Source organism: Oncorhynchus masou, chromosome 22, assembly GCF_036934945.1.
Source record: "Oncorhynchus masou masou isolate Uvic2021 chromosome 22, UVic_Omas_1.1, whole genome shotgun sequence".
In the NCBI taxonomy this organism is placed as follows: domain Eukaryota; kingdom Metazoa; phylum Chordata; class Actinopteri; order Salmoniformes; family Salmonidae; genus Oncorhynchus; species Oncorhynchus masou.
Genome location: NC_088233.1, coordinates 9,049,880 through 9,076,440, shown reverse-complemented (window position 1 = coordinate 9,076,440; position 26,561 = coordinate 9,049,880). Strand labels below are relative to the sequence as shown.

The following is a 26,561-nucleotide window of genomic DNA, read 5'->3' as shown; positions in this document are numbered from 1 at the left end:
GATGGGATTGTAGCCGAACACTTTTCTGTGTTCTCTAAAAAGAATACCCACGATATACAGACTCATGCTGTCTGTGTCTGTGTCTGTGTGGTGTGTTGCCTGTCTGTCTCTCCCTCTGACCCGTCTATCCCTCTCCCCCTACAGGATTTCCGTGACGCGGTGGCGAAGGCTTCTCGTCCGAGTGGGAAGCCTATTATAGAGGAGGCTATTCTGAACCAGATCCTGTACTATCTGCCCCAGCTCTACGAACTGAACCAGGACCTGCTCAGAGAGCTGGAGGACAGGGTCGCCCAGTGGTACTGTACTAATTTAGAACAATGTAATTTTCACAGTACCGTGCCAACCTGAACCGATCTGTGCTGGAACGGACGTTATGTTTTCGTATGGTCCTTTCCAGAAAGGTTCCAATATCTGTAGGGCATGCATAACCAGGTCACCTCAGTACAGCTCGTCTTGGATTGGCTCGTCTTGGATTGGCTCGTCTTGGATTGACTGTGTGAACAGGGTGTAATTCAGAATGAATCAAATGAATAGAATCAATCAATTCCTATGACCAGAGCCACCACTAACTGATCTCCATCAACATCCCTTTAATTAATCATGACGAAGGAATTACACCTACCATAAATCACTATCAGTCCTTTAATTAATCATGACGAAGGAATTACACCTACCATAAATCACTATCAGTCCTTTAATTAATCATGACGAAGGAATTACACCTACCATAAATCACTATCAGTCCTTTAATTAATCATGACGAAGGAATTACACCTACCATAAATCACTATCAGTCCTTTAATTAATCATGACGAAGGAATTACACCTACATAAATCATTATCAGTCCTTTAATTAATCATGACGAAGGAATTACACCTACATAAATCACTATCAGTCCTTTAATTAATCATGACGAAGGAATTACACCTACCATAAATCACTATCAGTCCTTTAATTAATCATGACGAAGGAATTACGCCTACCATAAATCACTATCAGTCCTTTAATTAATCATGACGAAGGAATTACACCTACATAAATCACTATCAGTCCTTTAATTAATCATGACGAAGGAATTACACCTACCATAAATCACTATCAGTCATTTAATTAATCATGACGAAGGAATTACACCTACCATAAATCACTATCAGTCCTTTAATTAATCATGACGAAGGAATTACACCTAAATAAATCACTATCAGTCCTGAGGTAAACCACACATCAAAATCACATGGTAAATCTAAGCTTGACTGGCTAAATGTTGCATCTCTCACCAATCCTGTGATATTAGCTCTGCCTGAAATAAACCAGAGACTCCATCTCTCTCTCAATGTCTGAGCCTTTGTTTCATTGATCAGGGATGAACATGGTCGTCTAGCTGACATCTTTGTGAAGAAAGGGCCTTATCTGAAGATGTATTCCACATACATTAGAGAGTTTGACAAGAATGTGGCCCTACTAGACGAGCATAGCAGGAAGAATCCAGCCTTCGCTGCAGTGGTGCGGGAATTTGAGGTAAACCGTCTCACTGGATCAACCCGTTTTGGTGCGTTGTTGCTTGAAGGCGTTGTTTGTGATATGCTTTCTTTGTGGGTCTTGGTGTTGATGTTTGTGGTGTGTGTGTGTGTGTGTGTGTGTGTGTGTGTGTGTGTGTGTGTGTGTGTGTGTGTGTGTGTGTGTGTGTGTGTGTGTGTGTGTGTGTGTGTGTGTGTGTGTGTGTGTGTGTGTGTGTGTGTGTGTGTGTGTTTGGCTTTCTGTCTGTGCATGTTTGTGACTGCTAGTGTGTGTTGTAAATAATGTTTTTCTGACTGCGTCTCAGGCTGGTCCTCGCTGTGCCAGTCTGGCTCTGAGGCATTACCTGCTGAAGCCTGTTCAGAGGATCCCTCAGTATCAGATGCTGCTCACAGGTAAACTGCAACAGGGTGTGTGGCTATTTTGGGCCGTGTTCCTGGACAATATCAGGATTAGACTATTACTATTCAAATGTGCACAGAGAGATGTAACAAGATTGCTAAATCATTGCACATAATTACCGTAAACAACTCCTCCAATGGGGCGGCAGGGTAGCCTAGTGGTTAGAGCGTTCGACTAGTAACCGAAAGGTTGCAAGTTCAAATCCCCGAGCTGTCAAGGTACAAATCTGTCGTTCTGCCCCTGAACAGGGACTTAGGAACATTTATAATTGGCTCAGAATGTACACAGAGAGCTAACATTAATAATATGAATGTAAATCTCTCATGGCTCAAAGTGGAGGAGAGATTGTCTTCATCACTACTTGTTTTTGTAAGAAGTGTTGACATGCTGAATGCACCGAAATGTCTGTTTTTAAACGACTTGCGTACAGCTTGGACACTTATGCATAGCCTACGAGACATGCCACCAGATGTCTCTTCACAGTCCCCAAGTCCAGAACAGACTATGGGAGGCGCACTGTACTACATAGAGCCATGACTACATGGAACTATATTCCACAGTACTACATAGAGCCGTGACTACATGGAACTATATTCCACAGTACTACATAGAGCCATGACAACATGGAACTCTATTCAACAGTACTACATAGAGCCATGACTACATGGAACTCTATTCCACAGTACTACATAGAGCCGTGACTACATGGAACTCTATTCCACAGTACTACATAGAGCCTTGACTACATGGAACTATATTCCACAGTACTACATAGAGCCGTGACTACATGGAACTATATTCCACAGTACTACATAGAGCCGTGACTACATGGAACTATATTGCACAGTACTACATAGAGCCGTGACTACATGGAACTCTATTCCACAGTACTACATAGAGCCGTGACTACATGGAACTATATTCCACAGTACTACATAGAGCCGTGACTACATGGAACTATATTCCACAGTACTACATAGAGCCATGACAACATGGAACTCTATTCAACAGTACTACATAGAGCCATGACTACATGGAACTCTATTCCACAGTACTACATAGAGCCGTGACTACATGGAACTCTATTCCACAGTACTACATAGAGCCTTGACTACATGGAACTCTATTCCACAGTACGACATAGAGCCTTGACTACATGGAACTATATTCCACAGTACTACATAGAGCCGTGACTACATGGAACTATATTCCACAGTACTACATAGAGCCTTGACTACATGGAACTCTATTCCACAGTACGACATAGAGCCTTGACTACATGGAACTATATTCCACAGTACTACATAGAGCCGTGACTACATGGAACTATATTCCACAGTACTACATAGAGCCGTGACTACATGGAACTATATTGCACAGTACTACATAGAGCCGTGACTACATGGAACTCTATTCCACAGTACTACATAGAGCCATGACTACATGGAACTCTAATTCCACAGTACTACATAGAGACATGACTACATGGAACTCTATTCCACAGTACTACATAGAGCCATGACTACATGGAACTCTATTCCACATCAGGTAACTGATGCCATCAGTAGAATCAGATTTTAAAAACAGATAAAAATACACGTTATGGAACAACGGGGGACTGTGAAGAGACACACACACACACACACACACACACACACACACACACACACACACACACAGGTACAGACACGCATACACATAATAAGACACACACACGTACATATTGAGTTTGTGTTGTAGATGTGTGGTAGTGGTGGAGTAGTGGCCTAAGGGAACACACTTAATATGTTGTGAAAGGTGTTATGAAATCGAATGTCATGTAATATTTTAAATGGTATATAACTGCCTTAATGGTGCTGGACCCCAGGAAGAGTAGCTGCTGGGATCCTTAATAAATACAAATTATTTGAGGGAACTGTGCGAATTTGTGAAGTAAGCAAAATGGTGTCACGTCGCCCTCTACTGGTCAGAGACGTTCAAAACATGTCGAGAATTTTCCAGCTACTCCTATACTACTTGGATTTTGAAGTGCGGTCGAATATCTGATTTGATGACATAACGAGCTTTAACGTGGCAGAGGGCTTAGCATCGCACGAGACTAATGTGAAAAAAATGCCTTTCACCACGTCACTCTTGTATAATTCCATTTCACAAGCACCTTTTTGGTTGTTGTATATCAGGATTTGCACATTCCAATTACATTACAGGAATTTCCTATACAATTCGAGGCACTTGTCCTGCGCAGTAACAAAGGCACCTGTATTGACCTAATTGAACTGCCGATTGGCCGTTCCTAGTGTAGCCTCATTGGATAGAGTATGTTTTTATGTTCTCTAAAATGGCGTGTCATTTCAGACTACCTGAAGAACCTGTCTCCAGACTCGGCAGATTACAAAGACACACAAGGTACAGCAAAACACTTGGTATCATGGTCAAGGATGTCATGGTATCATGGTGCAGATTGTCCTCTGCATAAAATCATTCTGAGACTCATTCCCCTCACAAGCACAGGGTCTCAACATTTATTGTAGAGAGCAGGACAAACGTAGTAGCTGTAATAAGATGAAAGTGAACCAGGAAGTCTGGGGGGTTAAATGTGTTATATTAGTAATATAATAGTAGCCTCATCCCTGTATCTCCATATCCACCCACAGCTGCTCTGGGCATCGTGAAGGAGGTGGCCAACCATGCCAATGACATCATGAAACAAGGGGTGAGAGAGAGGATCATCTTTTTAATTCACTGCCTTTTATGACCAGACCTGTGGTGGAATATTCACGTTTATTTATTTATCCCTCTTTTCTCTCAGGATAACTTCCAGAAGCTGATTCAGGTTCAGTGCCGTCTGAATGGACACCATGAGATCGTCCTGCCTGGGAGGGTGGGTATCCGCAGGGACCTCCCTGGGAGGGTGGGTACCCGCAGGGAGCTCCCTGGGAGGGTGGGTATCCGCAGGGACCTCCCTGGGAGGGTAGGTATCCGCAGGGACCTCCCTGGGAGGGTAGGTATCCGCAGGGACCTCCCTGGGAGGGTAGGTATCCGCAGGGACCTCCCTGGGAGAGTAGGTATCCGCAGGGACCTCCCTGGGAGGGTGGGTATCAGCAGGGACCTCCCTGGGAGGGTGTGTACCCGCAGGGACCTCCCTGGGAGGGTGGGTATCCGCAGGGACCTCCCTGGGAGGGTGTGTACCCGCAGGGACCTCCCTGGGAGGGTGGGTATCAGCAGGGACCTCCCTGGGAGGGTGGGTATCCGCAGGGACCTCCCTGGGAGGGTGGGTATCAGCAGGGACCTCCCTGGGAGGGTGGGTATCCGCAGGGACCTCCCTGGGAGGGTGGGTATCAGCAGGGACCTCCCTGGGAGGGTGGGTATCCGCAGGGACCTCCCTGGGAGGGTGGGTATCAGCAGGGACCTCCCTGGGAGGGTGGGTATCAGCAGGGACCTCCCTGGGAGGGTGGGTACCCGTAGGGACCTCCCTGGGAGGGTGGGTATCCGTAGGGACCTCCCTGGGAGGGTGGGTATCAGCAGGGACCTCCCTGGGAGGGTGGGTATCCGCAGGGACCTCCCTGGGAGGGTGGGTATCAGCAGGGACCTCCCTGGGAGGGTGGGTATCCGCAGGGACCTCCCTGGGAGGGTGGGTATCCGCAGGGACCTCCCTGGGAGGGTGGGTATCAGCAGGGACCTCCCTGGGAGGGTGGGTATCCGCAGGGACCTCCCTGGGAGGGTGGGTATCCGCAGGGACCTCCCTGGGAGGGTGGGTATCAGCAGGGACCTCCCTGGGAGGGTGGGTACCCGTAGGGACCTCCCTGGGAGGGTGGGTATCCGCAGGGACCTCCCTGGGAGGGTGGGTATCAGCAGGGACCTCCCTGGGAGGGTGGGTACCCGTAGGGACCTCCCTGGGAGGGTGGGTATCCGCAGGGACCTCCCTGGGAGGGTGGGTATCAGCAGGGACCTCCCTGGGAGGGTGGGTATCAGCAGGGACCTCCCTGGGAGGGTGGGTACCCGTAGGGACCTCCCTGGGAGGGTGGGTATCCGCAGGGACCTCCCTGGGAGGGTGGGTATCAGCAGGGACCTCCCTGGGAGGGTGGGTATCCGCAGGGACCTCCCTGGGAGGGTGGGTATCCGCAGGGACCTCCCTGGGAGGGTGGGTATCCGCAGGGACCTCCCTGGGAGGGTGGGTATCCGCAGGGACCTCCCTGGGAGGGTGGGTATCAGCAGGGACCTCCCTGGGAGGGTGGGTATCAGCAGGGACCTCCCTGGGAGGGTGGGTATCAGCAGGGACCTCCCTGGGATTGTGGGTATCCGCAGGGACCTCCCTGGGAGGGTGGGTATCAGCAGGGACCTCCCTGGGAGGGTGGGTATCAGCAGGGACCTCCCTGGGAGGGTGGGTATCAGCAGGGACCTCCCTGGGAGGGTGGGTATCCGCAGGGACCTCCCTGGGAGGGTGGGTACCCGTAGGGACCTCCCTGGGAGGGTGGGTATCCGCAGGGACCTCCCTGGGAGGGTGGGTATCAGCAGGGACCTCCCTGGGAGGGTGGGTATCAGCAGGGACCTCCCTGGGAGGGTGGGTATCCGCAGGGACCTCCCTGGGAGGGTGGGTATCAGCAGGGACCTCCCTGGGAGGGTGGGTATCAGCAGGGACCTCCCTGGGAGGGTGGGTACCCGTAGGGACCTCCCTGGGAGGGTGGGTATCCGCAGGGACCTCCCTGGGAGGGTGGGTATCAGCAGGGACCTCCCTGGGAGGGTGGGTATCCGCAGGGACCTCCCTGGGAGGGTGGGTATCCGCAGGGACCTCCCTGGGAGGGTGGGTATCCGCAGGGACCTCCCTGGGAGGGTGGGTATCCGCAGGGACCTCCCTGGGAGGGTGGGTATCAGCAGGGACCTCCCTGGGAGGGTGGGTATCAGCAGGGACCTCCCTGGGAGGGTGGGTATCAGCAGGGACCTCCCTGGGATTGTGGGTATCCGCAGGGACCTCCCTGGGAGGGTGGGTATCAGCAGGGACCTCCCTGGGAGGGTGGGTATCAGCAGGGACCTCCCTGGGAGGGTGGGTATCAGCAGGGACCTCCCTGGGAGGGTGGGTATCCGCAGGGACCTCCCTGGGAGGGTGGGTACCCGTAGGGACCTCCCTGGGAGGGTGGGTATCCGCAGGGACCTCCCTGGGAGGGTGGGTATCAGCAGGGACCTCCCTGGGAGGGTGGGTATCAGCAGGGACCTCCCTGGGAGGGTGGGTATCCGCAGGGACCTCCCTGGGAGGGTGGGTATCAGCAGGGACCTCCCTGGGAGGGTGGGTATCCGTAGGGACCTCCCTGGGAGGGTGGGTATCAGCAGGGACCTCCCTGGGAGGGTGGGTATCAGCAGGGACCTCCCTGGGAGGGTGGGTATCCGCAGGGACCTCCCTGGGAGGGTGGGTACCCGTAGGGACCTCCCTGGGAGGGTGGGTATCCACAGGGACCTCCCTGGGAGGGTGGGTATCAGCAGGGACCTCCCTGGGAGGGTGTGTACCCGCAGGGACCTCCCTGGGAGGGTGGGTATCAGCAGGGACCTCCCTGGGAGGGTGGGTATCCACAGGGACCTCCCTGGGAGGGTGGGTATCCGCAGGGACCTCCCTGGGAGGGTGGGTATCCGCAGGGACCTCCCTGGGAGGGTGGGTATCAGCAGGGACCTCCCTGGGAGGGTGGGTATCTGCAGGGACCTCCCTGGGAGGGTGGGTATCAGCAGGGACCTCCCTGGGAGGGTGGGTATCCGCAGGGACCTCCCTGGGAGGGTGGGTATCAGCAGGGACCTCCCTGGGAGGGTGGGTATCCACAGGGACCTCCCTGGGAGGGTGGGTATCAGCAGGGACCTCCCTGGGAGGGTGGGTATCCACAGGGACCTCCCTGGGAGGGTGGGTATCAGCAGGGACCTCCCTGGGAGGGTGGGTATCAGCAGGGACCTCCCTGGGAGGGTGGGTATCAGCAGGGACCTCCCTGGGAGGGTGGGTATCCGCAGGGACCTCCCTGGGAGGGTGGGTATCCACAGGGACCTCCCTGGCTCACTGATAGGAGTTTGGGTTTTTCCTTGATTATGGATTGGCTTCTAAAGAGTTAAATCACTGGTGTCTGATGTGTGGTGTGTTACTGAAAGAGTTAAATGTCTGATGTGTGGTGTGTTCCAGGTGTTCCTGAAAGAGGGTGTTCTGATGAAGCTCTCCAGGAAAGTCATGCAGCCCAGGATGTTCTTCCTGGTGAGTAGGAAACAAAATTAGCCTTTCTTACTGTGACTCGTCCTGATAGTGCCTTCTGATTCGTCCCTACTGAACACTACCCAGCTGTGTCTCCTTCCTTTCACCCAAAACATGTATCGGATCATGAGATCTGATCATAGCCCCCCCCCGCCAGTGTGGGAAGTCGTCAGCAGTGTGGGAAGAAAAGTCTCTCTTAGCACCTCCACCCCATCTTCCCTCAGCCGTAAGTCTGATACCAACAGGCTCAGAGACAGTTTCTATCTACAAGCCATCAGACTACTGAACACTTGAACTGCACTGACCACCTGCTCTGACTCTACACAACCTTAGCACGCATGCACTCACTAACACACACACATATACACACACTACACCACACACACACACTGAGTATACCAAACATTAGGAACACCTCCCCTTTTGCCATCAGAAAAGCCTCAATTCACCGGGGGCATAGACTCTACAAGGTGTTGAAAGCGTTCCACAGGGATGCTGGCCCATGTTGACTCCAATGCTTCCCATAGTTGTGTCAAGTTGGCTGGATGTTCTTTGGGTGGTGGACCATTCTTGATACACACAGGAAACTGTTGTGTGAAAAAGCCAGCGGTTTTGCAGTTCTTAACACAGGTGCGCCTGGCATCTCCTACCTGTGCGCCTGGCATCTCCTACCGGTGCGCCTGGCATCTCCTACCGGTGGGCCTGGCATCTCCTACCGGTGGGCCTGGCCTCTCCTACCGGTGGGCCTGGCATCTCCTACCGGTGGGCCTGGCATCTCCTACCGGTGGGCCTGGCATCTCCTACCGGTGGGCCTGGCATCTCCTACCGGTGGGCCTGGCATCTCCTACCGGTGGGCCTGGCATCTCCTACCGGTGGGCCTGGCATCTCCTACCATACTGTACCCCATTCAAAGGCACCTCACTTTTGTCTTGCCCGTTCCCCCTTTGAATGGCGCACATACACAATCCATGACTCAAGACTTAAAGAAGGATTTGTAACTCGTTTCCTCCCCATCTACACTGATTTGAAGATGCTTTTACAAGTTACATCAATAAGGGATCATAGCTTTCACCTGGATTCACCTGGTCAGTCTACAGTACCGTTGGAAAGTATTCAGACCCCTTGACTTTTCCACATTTTGTTACGTTACAGCCTTATTCTAAAATTGATAAAATAGATTTTTTTCAGCAATCTACACACAATACCCCATAATGACATCACAATACCCCATAATGACATCACAATACCCCATAATGACATCACAATACCCCATAATGACATCACAATATCCCATAATGACATCACAATATCCCATCATGACATCACAATACCCCAATACCCCACAATACCCCATAATGACAAAGCGAAAACAGGTTTTTAGAAATGTGTGCGAATTTATATTTGCAAATTTATATAAGTATTGAGACCCTTTGCTATGAGACTCAAAATTGAGCTCAGGTGCATCCTGTTTCCATGGATCATCCTTGATGTTTTTACGACTTGATTGGAGTCCACCTGTGGTAATTTCAATTGAGTGGACATGATTTGGAAAGGCACACACCTGTCTATATAACATCCCATAGTTGACAGTGCATGTCAGAGTAAATTGAGCAGCATTGAAGGTCCCCAAGAACACAGTGGCCTCCATCATTCTTAAATGGAAAAAGTTTTGAACCACCAAGACACATCAGAGCTGGCTGACTGGCCAAACTGAGCAATCGGGGGAGAAGGGCCTTGGTCAGGGAGGTGAGTGACCAAGAAGCCGATGGTCACTCTGACAGAGCTCTAGAGTTCCTCTGTGGAGATGGGAGAACCTTCCAGAAGGACAGCCATCTCTGCAGCACTCCACCGATCAGACCTTTGGGGTAGAGTGGCTAGACGGAAGGCACTCCTCAGTAAAAGGCACATGACAGCCCACTTGGAGTTTGCCAAAAGGCACCTAAAGATTCTCTGGTCTGATGAAACCAAGGTTGAACTCTTTGGCCTGAATGCCAAGCATCACGCCTGGAGGAAACCTGGCACCATCCCTACGGTGAAGCATGGTGGTGGCAGCATCATGCTGTGGGGATGTTTTTCAGTGGCAGGGACAGGGAGACTAGTCAGATTGAGGCTAAGCTGAAAGGAGCCTTGTACATAGAGATCCTTGATGAAAGCCTGCCCCAGAGTGCTCAGGACCTCACACTGTGCCGACGGTTCACCTTCCAACAGGACAACGACCCTAAGCTCACAGCCAAGACAACGCAGGAGTAGCTTCAGGACAAGTCTCTGAATGTTCTTTAGTGGCCCAGCCAGAGCCCGGACTTTAACTCGATAGAACATCTCTGGAGAGACCTGAAAATAGCTGTGCAGCAACGCTCCCCATCCAACCTGACAGAGCTTGAGAGGATTTGCAGAGAAGAAGAAACTCCCCAAATACAGGTGTGTCAAGCTTGTAGCGTCATACCAAAGAAGACTTTGAGTCTGTAATTGCTGCCAAAGGTGCTTCAACAAAGTACTGAGTAAAGGGTCTGAATACTTATGCAAATGTGATATTTCAGTTTTTATTTTATTTTAATAAATTAGCAAAAATGTATTGATGAGGAACATAAAGGCTGTAAAAATAATGTAGAAGGGGTCTGAATACTTTCCGACAGCAGTGTATGTCATGGAAGGTGTCTATGTACACTCAGTGAAATTCAAGCTACACACACATCACAACTGCTGCTTCCAGACTCTTATTATTGTTATTATTATTGCTAAATACTGCACAATTTAAACACTACCACCACCCCCCCCCACTCCCCCCAATCCCCACTTCTCCAAAGGACGTGTAAATATTGGACTATAAACTGTGCTTTCCTGTATTATACTTATGCAAAAATATATATATTCTACTGAGACATTTAATTTACATTCTTATATTTTATTGGTTCTTATTGTTGTGGCATTGTTGAGAAGGAACCTGCATGTAAGGAACCTGCATGTGAGCACGGAAGCCTAGGGCATGTAAGGAACCTGCATGTAAGGAACCTGCATGTGAGCACGGAAGCCTAGGGCATGTAAGGAACCTGCATGTGAGCACGGAAGCCTAGGGCATGTAAGGAACCTGCATGTGAGCACGGAAGCCAAGGGCATGTAAGGAACCTGCATGTGAGGAACCTGCATGTGAGGAACCTGCATGTGAGGAACCTGCATGTGAGGAACCTGCATGTGAGGAACCTGCATGTGAGGAACCTGCATGTGAGGAACCTGCATGTGAGGAACCTGCATGTGAGGAACCTGCACGGTGGACGCCGTATACCATGTTTATCCTGACCAGACGACTAATAAACCTTTAAACTCTCGGGTGTTGGTGACTCGAGCAATTCCAGTGAATACATGTTTTTTTTTAACCAGTTCAACGACACGTTGCTGTACACCACACCAGTTCAATCTGGCCAGTTCAAACTCAACAACATGCTGTCTCTGACTGGGATGAAGGTGAGAGCTCATCAACTGCGTCTGAAATTGTACCCTATTCCCTATATTGTGCACTAATTCTGGCCAGAGCCACATAAAGCAGTATAGATAAATTTCAGATGAGTTTATAGTTTTAAATGTTCCACAACAAAACTATGTTATTTCTCTGATAAGAGAGCTTGTAATAGTTATGTTAAAAATGAATGTAATTGCAGGTCAGCAAGCCCAGCCAAGAAGCCTTTCAGAATGAGCTGACCATTGAGAGTGTGGAACGCTCCTTCATACTCTCTGGCAGGTGAGAACCGGTCACAATATAGAGCAAGTTGTAACGCTTCATATTTAAGCAATAAGGCCTGAGGGAGTGTGGTTTATACCACGGCCAAGGGCTGTTCTTAGGTACGATGCAACGCGGAGTGCCTGGACACAGCCCCTAGCCGTGGTATATTGGCCATATATCACAAACCCCCCGAGGTGCCTTATTGCTATTATAAACTGGTTATCAACGTAATTAGAGCAGTCAAAATAAATGTTTTGTCATACACTCCCTGTCAGCCAATCAGCATTCAGGGCTCGAGCCACCCAGGTTATAATACTGATTTCTAAGCATGTATGAAGCTATATAATCTCTTATAAAAGGGATTATTGAACATGGCTGGCGGCATTTAGTCAGGGTCGGTATGAGATTATTATAAGACATTATAACAGGGTTCATACATTCTTATGACTAGGGCACATGACCCTTTAGTCTCTAAGCTCTGATACTGCTGGTCATTAGTCGTCTACCAAACTTGCTAACTGCCTTATACTCAGCACTCTATTGTCCTCCTAATCACAATGACATCAATGCAAATGTTTTCGAAAATCTAATCAAGCACTTCATGAGAGCCCATGAGCTCATGTTGCGCAACATTTCTATAGGCTATGCAATTGCGTGAGAAAACAGAGTGATGGCCTCTATTAAAAAGAGGAGGATCCCATCAGCTTTCTATAGGGTAGGTCTACTACATTTATTTCTCAGCTTTCCTAATATTTACCACCATGCTTATATTTACAACAGGAGTATAGCCTACCTGGCTGGCATGAAAATAAAGCACTGGAAAAACATCCTCCATTTGTTATTTAAGTGCATAGATGACAGGTATTTTTCCCTGCTGCCCCTGTTTCAATACAGGTGCATGATAATGGTCCATTCTAATTCAAAACAAATGTCACACATATATGATTTTGTATATTTTAAGACAAGATTAAATTAAGAATAGTCTGATGGGTGACAATATTAGCCTATCACGTGTGAATGATATAGATTAAATTAAGAATAGTCTGATGGGTGACAATATTAGCCTATCACGTGTGAATGATGTATTATCACTTGTGAATGATATAGATTAAATTAAGAATAGTCTGATGGGTGACAATATTAGCCTATCATGTGTGAATGATATACTATCACGTGTGAATGATGTATTATCAGTTGTGAATGATGCCCATCATAAGAAACAATACCTTCGAAATACAGTCGCACACTTCAGGTAGCCCGAGCCCATATTTTAATAAGGTTTGTAATCACACCTAAAGTGGCCAAATAACTTCTTAAAATTAAGCACATTAATCCGCTTTACAATGGGTGTAGAGCCGAACTTGTATTTATAAGCAGTGGGTGAGTTTCAAGTTTAGGGAAGATAATTTTCACCATAAAAATGGCACCTTTTATAATAAAAGCATTACATGCATAATTGCATTTGCGGTCACTTTTGAAAATGGTGTTTTTCCCGCTAAATTTATAGCTCAACCATATGCGCATTGCTGCCCGTATAATGTGAAATAATAGCCTAATAGTTTATCAACATGTTATTCTAAACGTTCCAATCTGTTGAGTCAGCCACATTGCATAAAACAGACCCGATCACGTGACGGAGAGCGGTGTGAGTGAGAGACGTTTCAGATTGCGCAGCACACACGGGGAGAAGGGCACATTATTAAGTACTTGTCAAATTGTGAATGAAAGACTATTGGCGTGTGTACAGCCTGCGCAAAAAAACTACGCAGAGCTCATGACTTCAACGTATTAAAAATCAAAACATATAGGCCAACGTTTGTAGAGCAACTAAACTAACCGCTCAACACAGAATAGCAGCATGTGCGCACTCCCTCAAATCGTTTGGAGAAAATATGCTTTCTATTTTATTCAGCTTTATTCAGTTGTATTCTTCATACTATAAAATATTATAAATTATAAGCTAATCTTGTCTGCTCAATGAACTAGTGTAGCCCACAGCCATTTGACATAGCCACATCGGGACCTAACATTAGGACAACTCAGAGTATGCTATTATTTTTTGCTGAAATAGACTACATTTTCTTCATATAATGCTTCTTTAGACTTGCCTAAAATAATGGATTTATTGTGAAGGTGTAGGCTATATTACATGGATTTATTAGCCTATAATCATTTTAAAAAAAGTATATGTGCGGAAGCCAGGAGTTGCTAAATGTGTTTATGTTAATTAAAGGTAAATTACCGTGACACCGAGAGTTATTTGCTTGACAATCACTGGCTGACGAAATTTCGTGACCACCACAGTCCTAATTACAACAATTATTTTAAATAATTGTAACTACATAATAATACATTAAACCTGCTGGCCTAGTAAAGTCTTACCCGTCTATTTAATCTTGCATTAAACAATAATTTAATGTCAGGTTCAGCAGTAGTCTGACACTTCCTGTCTTCTTCGACTGTAGTTCTGCGGTTGAGAGAGATGATTGGCTGGAGGCCATCTCCACAGCGATCAATGACTACACCAGGAAGAAGATTTCCTTCATCTCCAGCAAGACTCTGGAGGAGGTAGTGACGACATAATTATAGCACATTATAAGGGGATGGTACATGGCAAGCGTTACGATGCATTATAACTGCGTCATAGTGCATTATACCTGCAGGCTTTGAATAAGATATTACATAGGGTTGAGATGGGGAGAAGACAGAGTTCTATTTCTCACAAATTGGGCAATAAAGTCTATTCTGTTCTATACTATTCTTTTCTATGTGCAGACTGGGTCTGAGGATAGTGGCAGTGGGGCCCCTTTGGGTTCTAAGGCCCCTATCTGGATCCCAGACCCAAGGGCCACCATGTGTATGGTCTGTACCTGTGAGTTCACCCTCACCTGGAGACGACACCACTGCCGAGCCTGTGGAAAGGTGATGGGTACAATTCAATAGAGAATTAAGAACATTTGAATTAAAACATTATTATACTCTATCGCTATGGATGAGGGCATCTTCCACTGGGACCACAGAAAGTACAGTATGCCTCAGTGGGTTTAAGAATTTCACACACAATCATTAAGAAAAGCTGTACCGTTTGGTTTATGTTTGAACCTTCCAACCTTTTGTTTTTTTATGTTTCTGGGTATGCAGTAGATATAATGTCATTGCAAATATCGCACACTCTAGAATGCCCTTCAAGCCAATCAGAAAGGAGTATTCAACAATCCCGTCGTGGTATAGTAATTCATGTTTGTATGCCATCTATAGGTGGTGTGCCAGTCCTGCTCCTCCAACAAACACTGTCTGGAGTATCTGAAGAACCAGCTGGCCAGAGTGTGTGATCAGTGCTTTATTGTACTACAGCAGAGAAGTAAGATGTGTGTGTGTGTGTGTGTGTGTGTGTGTGTGTGTGTGTGTGTGTGTGTGTGTTAAAGAACCAGCTGGCCAGAGTGTGTGATCAGTGCTTTATTGTACTACAGCAGAGAAGTAAGATGTGTGTGTGTGTGTGTGTGTGTGTGTGTTAAAGAACCAGCTGGCCAGAGTGTGTGATCAGTGCTTTATTGTTCTACAGCAGAGAAGTTAGATGTGTGTGTGTGTGTGCGTGTTTCAACAAGGCAATGATTTATGTCAAAGTCAATCAGGGGGAGTACATGATCAGTAAATCATTAGATGGACATCGGTACAGATTAGAATAGATCTTGCTTCCAAACAGTGGTTCATTGATTGATTGGTTTACTTTATTAGATGAAGTAAATCCATGCAGAAGAACACTATACATTTTGGGCTCAGTGACTATGGATGCTTCTTTTATCCGATTCCCTTTTTCCAGGTGAAAAGGCCCTGTCTGCAACTCTCTCCCCTGGTGGAAAATCCTCCTTTGCTTTCGCCAGGAAAACGAAGAAGATCCCTGCTGCCCTCAAGGAGGTGACTCGTGTACCACTCTAAAGTTCAATCAGAGTCGTTCGTTAGGGGCACAGTGAAGTCACAGGAAAACGTTTCGTCATGGAGAATGAGCATTTCACATTCAGATATCTCCCCGGTTCAGACTGTTTTCATGCAGTCGGTGCCCATTTTGAACACGACCGATGTGTTACTGATGATTAGTCAGTGACGTTATCCAATGATCTTTGCTGTTTTCAGGTGTCAGCGAACACAGACAACTCGTCTATGAGTGGTTACCTGCAGAGGTCAAAGGGCAATAAGAAGCAGGGGAAGAGGCTTTGGTTCGTCATCAAGAACAAAGTCCTGTATACGTACGCTGCCAGTGAGGTAGGTGCTGCCGTAGAATGTATTGTAAATACATCTGATCAAGATGTTGTGACAAAGACTTTCTCCATGTTTTCTACACCTGTTACTCACATAACACTCATGCCTCTGCTATTCTATATTTTGAGACAGTATTTCAGTTCTGTTCTGCTATAGGTTTTTTTTTTATATGAAAAAGACAACTGTGTTTTGAGTTTAATTCACCAAAATCCAACTTCTGTCTCTCTCCTGTCTCTCTCTCTATCTCTCCCCCCCTCTCTCCTGTCTCTCTCTCTCTCTCCTGTCTCTCTCTCTCTCTCCTGTCTCTCTCTCTCTCCTGTCTCTCTCTCCCTCTCTCCTGTCTCTCTCTCTCTCTCCCCCTCTCTCTCTCTCTCCCCCCACCTCTTTCTCTCCTGTCTCTCTCTCACCCCCCTCTTTCTCTCTCCTGTCTCTCCTGTCTCCCTCTCTCTCTCCCCTCTCTCTCTCTCTCCCCTGTCTCTCTTTCTCTCCTGTCTCTCTCTCTCCTGTCTCTCTCTCTCTCTCTCTCTCTGTCTGTCATAGGACGTGGCAGCGTTAGAGAGCCAGCCATTGCTGGGCTTCATGTTGAAAGAGGAGGAAGAAGGACCACCAGGTCAGAAGCAACAGTTCAAGCTCTATCACAAAAACACGCTGCATTACATTTTCAAGGCAGACGACAGCCAAACTGCCCAAAGGTAGAGTACAGAAGGATTTGAACGCCAATCATATGACGCTGATTCATTGAATATATTAGATATTTTATTTTTTAAAACATACATAAGGGGAGCTCCAGCCGGTGACGCCTCCAAATACAATTGAAGAAAATCATCAAGGAAAACACGAAACTTAAGCTTATTTCCATTGTGGTCCTTTTGAAGGGGGAAGGGGTGCAAACAAGGTTATTGATTCCAGGGTTATGGATTTAAGTGCTGGGGAGATGTGCTATAAGCGTTAGTACTTCACTTTACCTCTAAGAGTTATTTATTTACCCCTTATTGTACCGGGTAAGTTGACTGAGAACACATTCTCATTTACAGCAACGACCTGGGGAATAGTTACCGGGGAGAGAGTTTACCTCAACATAATATTGCAGCTTCTCGATAGGATACCTATTTGTTCCCGCTTGAAGACATACGCATACTTCCCAGCCGAAACGGTCCGCTAGTTCGTGCATATATTATGATAACATTTTGTGACGTTTTTGGACTTTGGTGAGGTGTTTTCTTTTGGCTGTTCGGGCATTCTTCAATAATGTATTTGTCATTGAATAAGAGACGAGTCGTTTTCCTGCATATTTTTTAATTGAAAAATACTGCACCAAACATTTTAGTTAGATGTAAAAATTGCGCAAAAAATGTCAATTTAATGAGTTACCTTCGATAAATTCTGATTATTTTTGAGGAAGTGTAACTGGCTACGACATCTCAAAATAGACAAACAGTACTATTGCGCCTCCCCCCCCTTTGTTTTTCAAGCGAAGGTCTTTTAAGAACTGAAGCATGCTGATACCATACTGTGATGCACATACGTGACAGCCTACTAACTGTGTTATTTTGTCTTTGACAGGTGGATAGATGCGTTCAAGGAAGCTATGGTGCTCTAACCATCATCCTCTGTGCCTGCAGTCGATGAACTGTACCTAAGCAGTGACGTTACCAAGGCCGTGCCACTGTATGATGATGTGAACTTTGTAATTGTATTGTAATACAATTAATTATGTCTCTACTGAAAACCAATAAGAGCACAGCGGAGGCATTAATTGCTGAGGCAAGCATAATACCTATATCCCCAAATGAAGGATTTCTGAGCAAAAATGAAATACACATTTTTATTGTTGATAAGAAGCAGATTTTTGGGTGGGATTGTGGCTCATAGAACACAGGTGGGTCGTTCCATCAATTAGGTGCCTTTTTGAGGAGTCTAACGGGGTGAAACAAAACGTTTGATTTCACCTCATTTTAACATTTTATCATGAAGAGCACATGTTCAACTTCATAAAAATAAAAAATAAACATTTTCCATCTTGACGTTGAATGAAAAATATACGATAGTATAAGTGCAAAATAAAGTAACAGGGTTGGCGATTTCATCTTTAAACAGTCATAAATCCCCTTGAGACAGGAGGATTGGAAGTTTGTTGTGTGCCACAGGGATGAGCAATTGAAAGTAAACTTCAGATTTTTGTTTTATTTTATTGTTAAAACATTTCTAGCCTGTCCATCTATGTGTAACAGGGTTGACATGTTTTGTTTGACCCACTCACTTTTCCACTTAAAAACCCCAGAAAATGGCCAAGATTAGTAGAACCAGCTTACCTGCTTATACACTATAGTTTGAATATTAGATATTTATTTTGCAGAATTTTTTTTTTTAAAGGAATAGTTTCACCATATTAAAATGAGAGTTCAGCTCACATAACAGGGTTGACAAAATGAGGGACAGATTAATCACTAATCACATTAAAATAAATACATTTTCAGAAATTACTTTGTCAAAGTAACAAAATAACTACAGCTTGACAATGATGGTGAAATCTTGGATAAATGTTGGGACTAAAGTGTGTTCAAATTTACATTTACATTTAAGTCATTTAGCAGACGCTCTTATCCAGAGCGACTTACAAATCTTCATAGTTGGTCCAAGGAGGGATGTCAAAATTCTGAATTTTTGCACTTTAGCAAGTGTTTTATTAAATTATCCATGTGCTATATATTAAAGGGCACTTCAATTTTTATTTAACTAAGCAAGGCACTTAAGAACAAATTCTTATTTACAATGACAGCGTACCCCGGCCAAACCCTAGCCGGGATAATGCTGGGCCAATTGTGTGCCGCCCTATGGGACTCCAAATCACTTCTGGTTGTGCTAAAGCTTGGAATCGAACCAGGGTCTGTCGTGACACCTCTAGCACTGAGATGCAGTGCCTTAGACCGCTGCGCCACTCGGGAGCCCAAAATAATATAACAGGCTTTTAAAATGCAATATTTGGCCGCAATTTCTACTTAAAATGTCAGAGACGCAAAAAGGCACTTATTTCGTGGAACAACCCAGGTGCTAAAGTCATTATACATGGTTGAAGACCATATTTGGCCTTATTTTACCAATTCAAATGCCGTCAGCCCTGGAGGCTTGCACATAAGCGCTGTAGAGTTTTGTTACCGACGTGTCATAGTGTCATTACTGGTGACATCTGCATTTTTAGTATTTACCGTTAAGGTTGATTGAATATCTTATTTTAATGCATTATGCAGGACAGTCCAATAAATGTGTGGTTTTATCACAGGACTTGTTCTATGGAATGTTGTTGATTCATAAGACCTATTTTCATCACGCCATTGCAGTTATGTCATCAAGGGGGGACACACACACACAACGTGAGCATAATTCACACCAGACACTGCATTGAGTAGTACAGACATGTCTGTTTGTTTACGGCACCTGAAAAACATTCATGCATTTGTGTGTGTGGGGGGAGGGGGGGGGGTGTAATTCACTCATGAACACATGGACCTTTGCACTTGTTCTGTGGGAATGAATAAATCAAATCCCAACAGTTTACCTCTCAATATTCCTTTTATTAGGCACTAGAGCACTCAATTCTGGTTATTAAACTCTAAAATGTTGCTATCATGGATACTGATTTTAAATAGAATATTTAAATAAATCAGGTTTACATGTATTTTATATTTACTGGTCTGATTACCCTTTTCTGCACCATGTGCCTATTTTAATAAACACTTGTCGTATTTCGCTGTCTCATCTCTTATGCCATCAACAGTAGGCTAACGGGACAGAATTGTGGGCCTGGGACAGAATTCCTGTCTTGTTTTGTCTGACGGTGCAAACTAGGCTATTGGTTTAAAGAAAATCTCAGAGATCTCAAATTGTGGGAAGGATACTGTAGTGTGATTCGTATCAAGTTCTGAATAATCTCTCTGATTACCCGTTACTTTGAACAATTCTCCTCCTCTCACCTTTTTCCTTCGCTTGTGTACTTCAGTGCACAACACAACAGCTGTCTGTGACCAGGCGAAAAAACTTTTCCAAGCTAAAACTTCATACCATAACTGCTAACCGCTACACACAGGCTACATCGTTGTCACCATAATTAGCTAACATCATTGTCAACATAGCTACTAAAAACAAATGCGTTAGTAAACCCGCTACAATCATACAGTACAGTGTACAGCAAGCAGTTTGGCACTTACACCGGAGGGCCCCGGTGGCAATAAATTAATACAACTAAAAGCTTACCTTGACTTGGAAGACTTCCTGTGTTGGATAGCCTTAGCCAGCTAGCTATCATAAAATCCCTCTCTGTTTGAGTAGGCTAAACTAGCTAGCTGCATTCACTAGCTTAGTAAGTGAAAGTGAAAAATACAACAAAATATAGCTAGCTAGCTAGCTCTCTCACTCTCGCTTGCGTCTCCTTTATTTTTGAAGAAATTAATTTGAGTCAACTACTCACTACATTTTATGCACTGCGGTGCTCACTAGCTGTAGCTTATGCTTTGAGGACTAGATTAATTCTCTGATCCTGTGATTGGCTGAACAACATGTCAGTTCATACTGCAAGAGTTCTGATAGGTTAGAGGACGTCCTTTGGAAGTCATCATAATTACTGTGTAAGTCTATTGAAGGGGGTGAGAAGAAGAACTATAGGTCGTTTTGGACCCGTTCTTAAATGGACCTGGGGCTTTCCCAACTGGACCCTTCGTGGATATATACCTTCTTTTTTTTACATAGAGACCCGTTCTAAATGGACCTGAAGACAACTAGATCCCTTCTGAACGGGCCCGAGGACAACTAGATCCCTTCTGAACGGACCCGAGGACAATCTAGATCCCTTCTGAACGGACCCGAGGACAACTAGATCCCTTCTGAACGGACCCGAGGACAACTAGATCCCTTCTGAATGGACCCGAGGACAGCTAGACCCATTCCGTATAGATCTGGTCAGATCCAGACCCGATCAGAGTGAGGGAAGCAGCAGATTTTTTTTTTAAAGCTACTTTATTAACTGGAGCTGATAAAGCACGAGAGGAGAGAGAGGCCGTGCTGTGAGCGAGTAACACAGGGAGGGAGAGTCGGCAACCGACAAAAAGCCGACTCGTGCTATAGTAGACTAATAGCTGCCATAGCTAGGTTATTTTATTCATCATCAGATATGATTGGACTGCATCAAGCCGTGAGAAGCTAGCTAATGCTAGCTAGCTAGGCTAACTGAGGCTGCAATGCATGTGCTTTGTCATACTACAGTTACAAATAACAACTCCATTCAGAATATTAAGTAGCAGCCTGCCTACCTGTTGGCTCTTGGTCGTTGTAGCCTATCCTTCTCCAACTTTTAATTAAGTCAATTTAATTCCATCTTCCATCGATTAGATATCCTAACTTTTGTCACACAGAGGCTCTATGACTGCAACCTAATACCGCTTTGATGACTTATGATTGGCCAATGACAAGCTATTGGCCTACCACAAGCTATTGGCCAACAACTTGCTGGATCCACAGGCTTCACGCTTGTGAAAAGCAGCAGCATAAATTATAAAATGTCTCTCTACTTCAGCAGTTGCATTCTGGTCTGTACGGGCCAGTTAAATTTTGACATACCCAAGACAATTCTATCAGATCCAACCAAGACATGTGACACACATTTAGAATTCTGGATCTGGACTCGCTCGGGTCCCGGATCGGGTCTTGGGTTTTCAGGTACAGGTGGATCCATGAAGACCTCTAGTGAGAACCACGAGCCTCCTAGGTTTTATATTGAAGGCAATATACCCAGAGGACGGAAACAAGCTGTCCTCCGGCTACACCATGGTGCTACCCCAGAGAGTGCTGTTGAGGCTATTGTAGACCATTGCACAACAGTGTGTTGTAATCAATTATTTGCTGACATTAATATATTTAGTATAGTTTTATGATTTTTTTTTATGTTTCACTATTTCAATTTTTATGAAATTCACTTAGGATGGTCCTCCTCTGAGGAGCCTCCACTGAACGAAAAATCAAATCTGATGTGAATTTGACAACAGCTGGATCCCTTCTAGCCATGGCCATGGGGTAGGGACATCCCAAGGATTCCTTCTAGCCCAATGATTTGTGACAGTGTAACAGCTGTCCAGCGAAGACAATAAGACTGGTCTCGGCACCAGTGTAACATCTGTGATCTTACTTCGTAAATCTCTTGCCTTGTGTTTTTAAAGAAAGGACTGTCCAGCCAGCGAGGCCAGTTGATTGGTGTTTATTCTGACGATAGACACAAGGAAGCACATTACATGTGCAGGACAACAGTATAACGATGGCTGTAGATTTGTGATTCGTCACTTTCTTTATTTGCATCTTTCCGTTAGGGATGCCCTACTCTGTGAAGTTCGTGTGCAAAAGGTAAAGTTTACAAAACGCAGTCTTGCTCAAGGGACGTTGAGACTGGTGTTTTGCAGGTACTCTTTAATGAAGCTGCCAGTAGAGGACTTGTGAGGCGTCTGTTTCTCAAACTAGACACTCTAATGTACTTGTCCTCTTGCTCAGTTGTGCACCGTGGCCTCTTTCTATTCTGGTTAGTGCTAGTTTGTGATTTTATGTGAATGGAGTAGTACACGGCATTGTATGGGATCTTCAGTTTCTTGGCAATTTCTTGCATGGAATAGCCTTCATTTCTCAGAACAAGAATAGACTGACGAGTTTCAGAAGAAAGGTCTTTGTTTCTGGTCGTTTTGAGCCTGTAATCGAACCCACAAATGCTGATGCTTCAGATACTCAACTAGTTTAAAGAAGGCCAGTTTTAATTGCTTTTTTTAATCAGAACAACAGTTTTCAGCTGTGCTAACAATTGCAAACGGGTTTTCTAGCTAACACAACGTGCCAATGGAACACAAGAGTGATGGTTGCTGATAATGGGCCTCTGTACACCTATGTAGATATTCCATAAAAAATCTCCCGTTTCCAACTACAATAGTCATTTACAACATTAACAATGTCTACACTGTTTCTGATCAATTTTATGTTATTCTAATGGACAAATGTGCTTTTAAATTATTTAAAAAATATACATTTCTAAGTGACCTCACTTTTGAACGGTAGTGTATATGTACAGTACCAGTCAAATTTGGACCCACCTACACATTCAAGGGTTTCTTTATATTTATTATTTTCTACATTGTAGAATAATAGTGAAGACATCAAAACAAACTATGAAATTACACATGGAATCATGTAGTAACCAAAAAAGTGTTAAAGAAATCAAAATATATTTTTGATTTTTCAAAGTCGATGCTCTTTGCCTTGATGACAGCTATGCACACTCTTCACATTCTCTCAACCAGCTTCATAAAGAATGCTTTTCCAATAGTCTTGAAGTTCCCACGTATGCTGAGCACTTGTTGGCTGCTTTTTCTTCACTCTGCGGTCCAACTCATCCCAAACCCTTTCAATTGTGTGATTGTGGAGGCCAGGTCCTCTGATGCAGCACTCCATCACTCTCCTTGGTCAAATCGCCCTTACAAAGCCTGGAAGTGTGTTGGGTCATTGTCCTGTTGAAAAACAAATAATAGTCGCACTAAGTGCAAACCAGATGGGATGGCGTATCGCTGCAGAATGCTGTGATAGCCATGCTGGTTAAGTCCGCTTTGAATTCTAAATAAATCACAGTGTCACCATCACACCTCCGCGCTTCACGGTGAGAACGACACATGCAGAGATCATCCGTTCATCTACTCTGTGTCTCACAAAGACACGGCGGTTGGAACCAAAAATCTCAAATTTGGACTCCGTCTTTCTTGGCCCAAGCAAGTCTCTTCTTATTGGTGTCCTTTAGTAGTGGTTTCTTTGCAGCAAATCGACCATGAAGGCCTGATTCACGCAGTCTCCCCTGAACAGTTGATGTTGAGATGTGTCTGTTACTTGAACTCTGAAGCATTTATTTGGGCTGCAATTTCTGAGGCTGGTACCTCTAATTGGATAATTTCCCAATACAGCAGACGTAACTCTGGGTCTTCCTTTCCTGTGGTATTCCTCATGAGAGTTTCATCATCGCGCTTGATGGTTTTTGCAACTGAACTTGAAGAAAAGTTATTTAAATGTTCTGTATTCACTGACCTTCATGTCTTAAGGTAATGACGGACTGTTGTTTCTCTTTGCTTATTTGAGCTGTTCTTGCAATAATATGGACTTGTTATTTTACCAAATAGGGCTATCTTCTGTATACCACCCCTAACTTTTACAACACAACTGATTGGCTCAAAAGCATTAATAAGGAAAGAAATTCCACAAATTAACTTTTAATAAAGGAACACCAGTTAATTGAAATGCATTCCAGGTGACTACCTCATGAAACTGGTTGAGAAGAATGCCAAGCGTGTGCAAAGCTATCATCAAGGCAAAGGGTGGCTACTTTGAAGAATCTAAAATATATTTTGATTTGTTTAACACTTTTTTGGTTACTACATGATTCCATGTGTTATTTGATAGTTCTGATGTCTTCACAATTATTCTACAATGTAGAAAATAGTAAAAAAATAAAATAAATAAAAACCTGGAATGAGTAGGTGTGTAACGGTTTTCATGCGGTGAAAGAGAGTCGGACCAAAATGCACCGTGTAGATTGCGATCCATGTTTAATGAACAAAACGTAACACGAATCTAAATACAAAGAATGTAACGAAAACCGAAACAGCCTATACTAGTGTAAACTAACACAGGAACAAGGACACTAAGGACAATCACCCACGAAACACACAAAGAATATGGCTGCCTAAATATGGTTCCCAATCAGAGACAACGATAATCACCTGACTCTGATTGAGAACCGCCTCAGGCAGCCATAGACTAACGCTAGACATCCCACAAAACCCCAAGACAAAAACACACCACAATAACCCATATCACACCCTGGCCTGACCGAATAAATTAAGAATAAACATAATATATTCCGACCAGGGCGTGACAAGGTGTCCAAACATTTGACTGGTACTGTATATAGATTCGGAAAGTATTCAGACCCCTTCCCTTTTTTCACATTTTAGAATAAGGCTGTAATGTATTACATTTTAAAACGTCATCAATCTACACACATTACCCCATAAGGCCGTGATTGGGAGTCCCATAGGGCAGCGCACAATTGGCCCAGCGTCATCCGGGTTAGTCCGGGGTAGGTCGTCAATTGTATATTAGAATTTGTTCTTAACTGATTCGCCTAGTCAATTAAAGGTTTAATAAATAAAGCGAAAATATGTTTTTAGAAATGTTTGCACATTTATTTAAAAAAATAAACAAATAAACTCAGCAAAAAAATAAACATCCCTTTTTCAGGACCCTGTCTTTCAAAGATAATTCGTAAAAATCCAAATAACTTCACAGATCTTCATTGTAAAGGGTTTAAACACCGTTTCCCATGCTTGTTCAATGAACCATAAACAATTAATGAACATGCACCTGTGGAACGGTTGTTTAGACTAACAGCTTGCTGATGGTAGGCAGGTAAGGTCACAGTTATGAAAACGTAGGACACTAAAGAGGCCTTTCTTCTGACTCTGAAAAACACCAAAAGAAAGATGCCCAGGGTCCCTGCTCATCTGCGTGAACGTGCCTTAGGCATGCTGCAAAGAGGCATGAGGACTGCAGATGTGGCCAGGGCAATAAATTGCAATGTCCATACTGTGAGACGCCTAAGACAGCGCTACAGGGCGGCCAGCTGATCATTTTCGCAGTGGCAGACCACGTGTAACACCTGCACAGGATCGGTACATCTGAACATCACAACTGAGGGACAGGTATAGGATGGCAACAACTGCCCCGAGTTACACCAGGAACGCACAATCCCTCCATCAGTGCTCAGACTGTCCACAATAGACAGAGAGGCTGGACCGTGCTTCTACACCTGCATTGCTTGCTGTTTGGGGTTTTAGGCTGGGTTTCTGTACAGCACTTTGAGATATCAGCTGATGTACGAAGGGCTATATAAATACATTTGATTTGATTTGACTGTAGGCTTGTAGGCCTTCACCTTGCAGGTCCTCACCAGACATCACCGGCAACAACGTTGCCTATAGGCACAAACCCACTGTTGCTGGACCAGACAGGACTGGCAAAAAGTGCTCTTCATGGACAAGTCGCAGTATTGTCTCTCCAAGGGTGATGGTCAGATTCGCGTTCATCATCGAAGGAATGAGCATTACACCGAGGCCTGCACTCTGGAGCGGGTTCGAGGTGGAGGGTCCGTCATGGTCTGGGGCGGTGTCACAGCATCATCGGACTGAGCGTGTCATTACAGGCAATCTCAACAATGTGCGTTACAGGGAAGACATCTTCCTCCCTCATGTGTTACCCTTCCTGCAGGCTCATCCTGACATAACCCTCCAGCATGACAATGCCACCAGCCATACTGCCCGTTCTGTGCGTGATTTCCTACAAGACAGGAATGTCAGTGTTCTGCCATGGCCAGCGTAGAGCCCGTA

At 45.2% G+C, this 26,561-nt stretch overlaps 1 protein-coding gene across 1 annotated transcript in view; it reads left to right on the top strand.

The window, feature by feature from the left end:
- Nucleotides 1–19,852, top strand: part of LOC135508968 (FYVE, RhoGEF and PH domain-containing protein 6-like) — a 36,498-nt gene extending 16,646 nt beyond the window's left edge. Inside the window, exons 5-20 of the mRNA XM_064929215.1 lie at nt 145–296; nt 1,363–1,519; nt 1,824–1,911; nt 4,274–4,324; nt 4,573–4,631; nt 4,728–4,799; nt 8,070–8,138; nt 11,511–11,594; nt 11,789–11,868; nt 14,316–14,418; nt 14,626–14,772; nt 15,109–15,211; nt 15,671–15,765; nt 15,982–16,110; nt 16,648–16,799; nt 17,671–19,852. Of these exons, the coding sequence (XP_064785287.1) occupies nt 145–296; nt 1,363–1,519; nt 1,824–1,911; nt 4,274–4,324; nt 4,573–4,631; nt 4,728–4,799; nt 8,070–8,138; nt 11,511–11,594; nt 11,789–11,868; nt 14,316–14,418; nt 14,626–14,772; nt 15,109–15,211; nt 15,671–15,765; nt 15,982–16,110; nt 16,648–16,799; nt 17,671–17,707 (1,578 nt within the window). The 3' untranslated portion in view covers nt 17,708–19,852. The remainder of the gene's footprint in view (nt 1–144; nt 297–1,362; nt 1,520–1,823; nt 1,912–4,273; nt 4,325–4,572; nt 4,632–4,727; nt 4,800–8,069; nt 8,139–11,510; nt 11,595–11,788; nt 11,869–14,315; nt 14,419–14,625; nt 14,773–15,108; nt 15,212–15,670; nt 15,766–15,981; nt 16,111–16,647; nt 16,800–17,670) is intronic.
- Nucleotides 19,853–26,561: the final 6,709 nt, after the last annotated feature.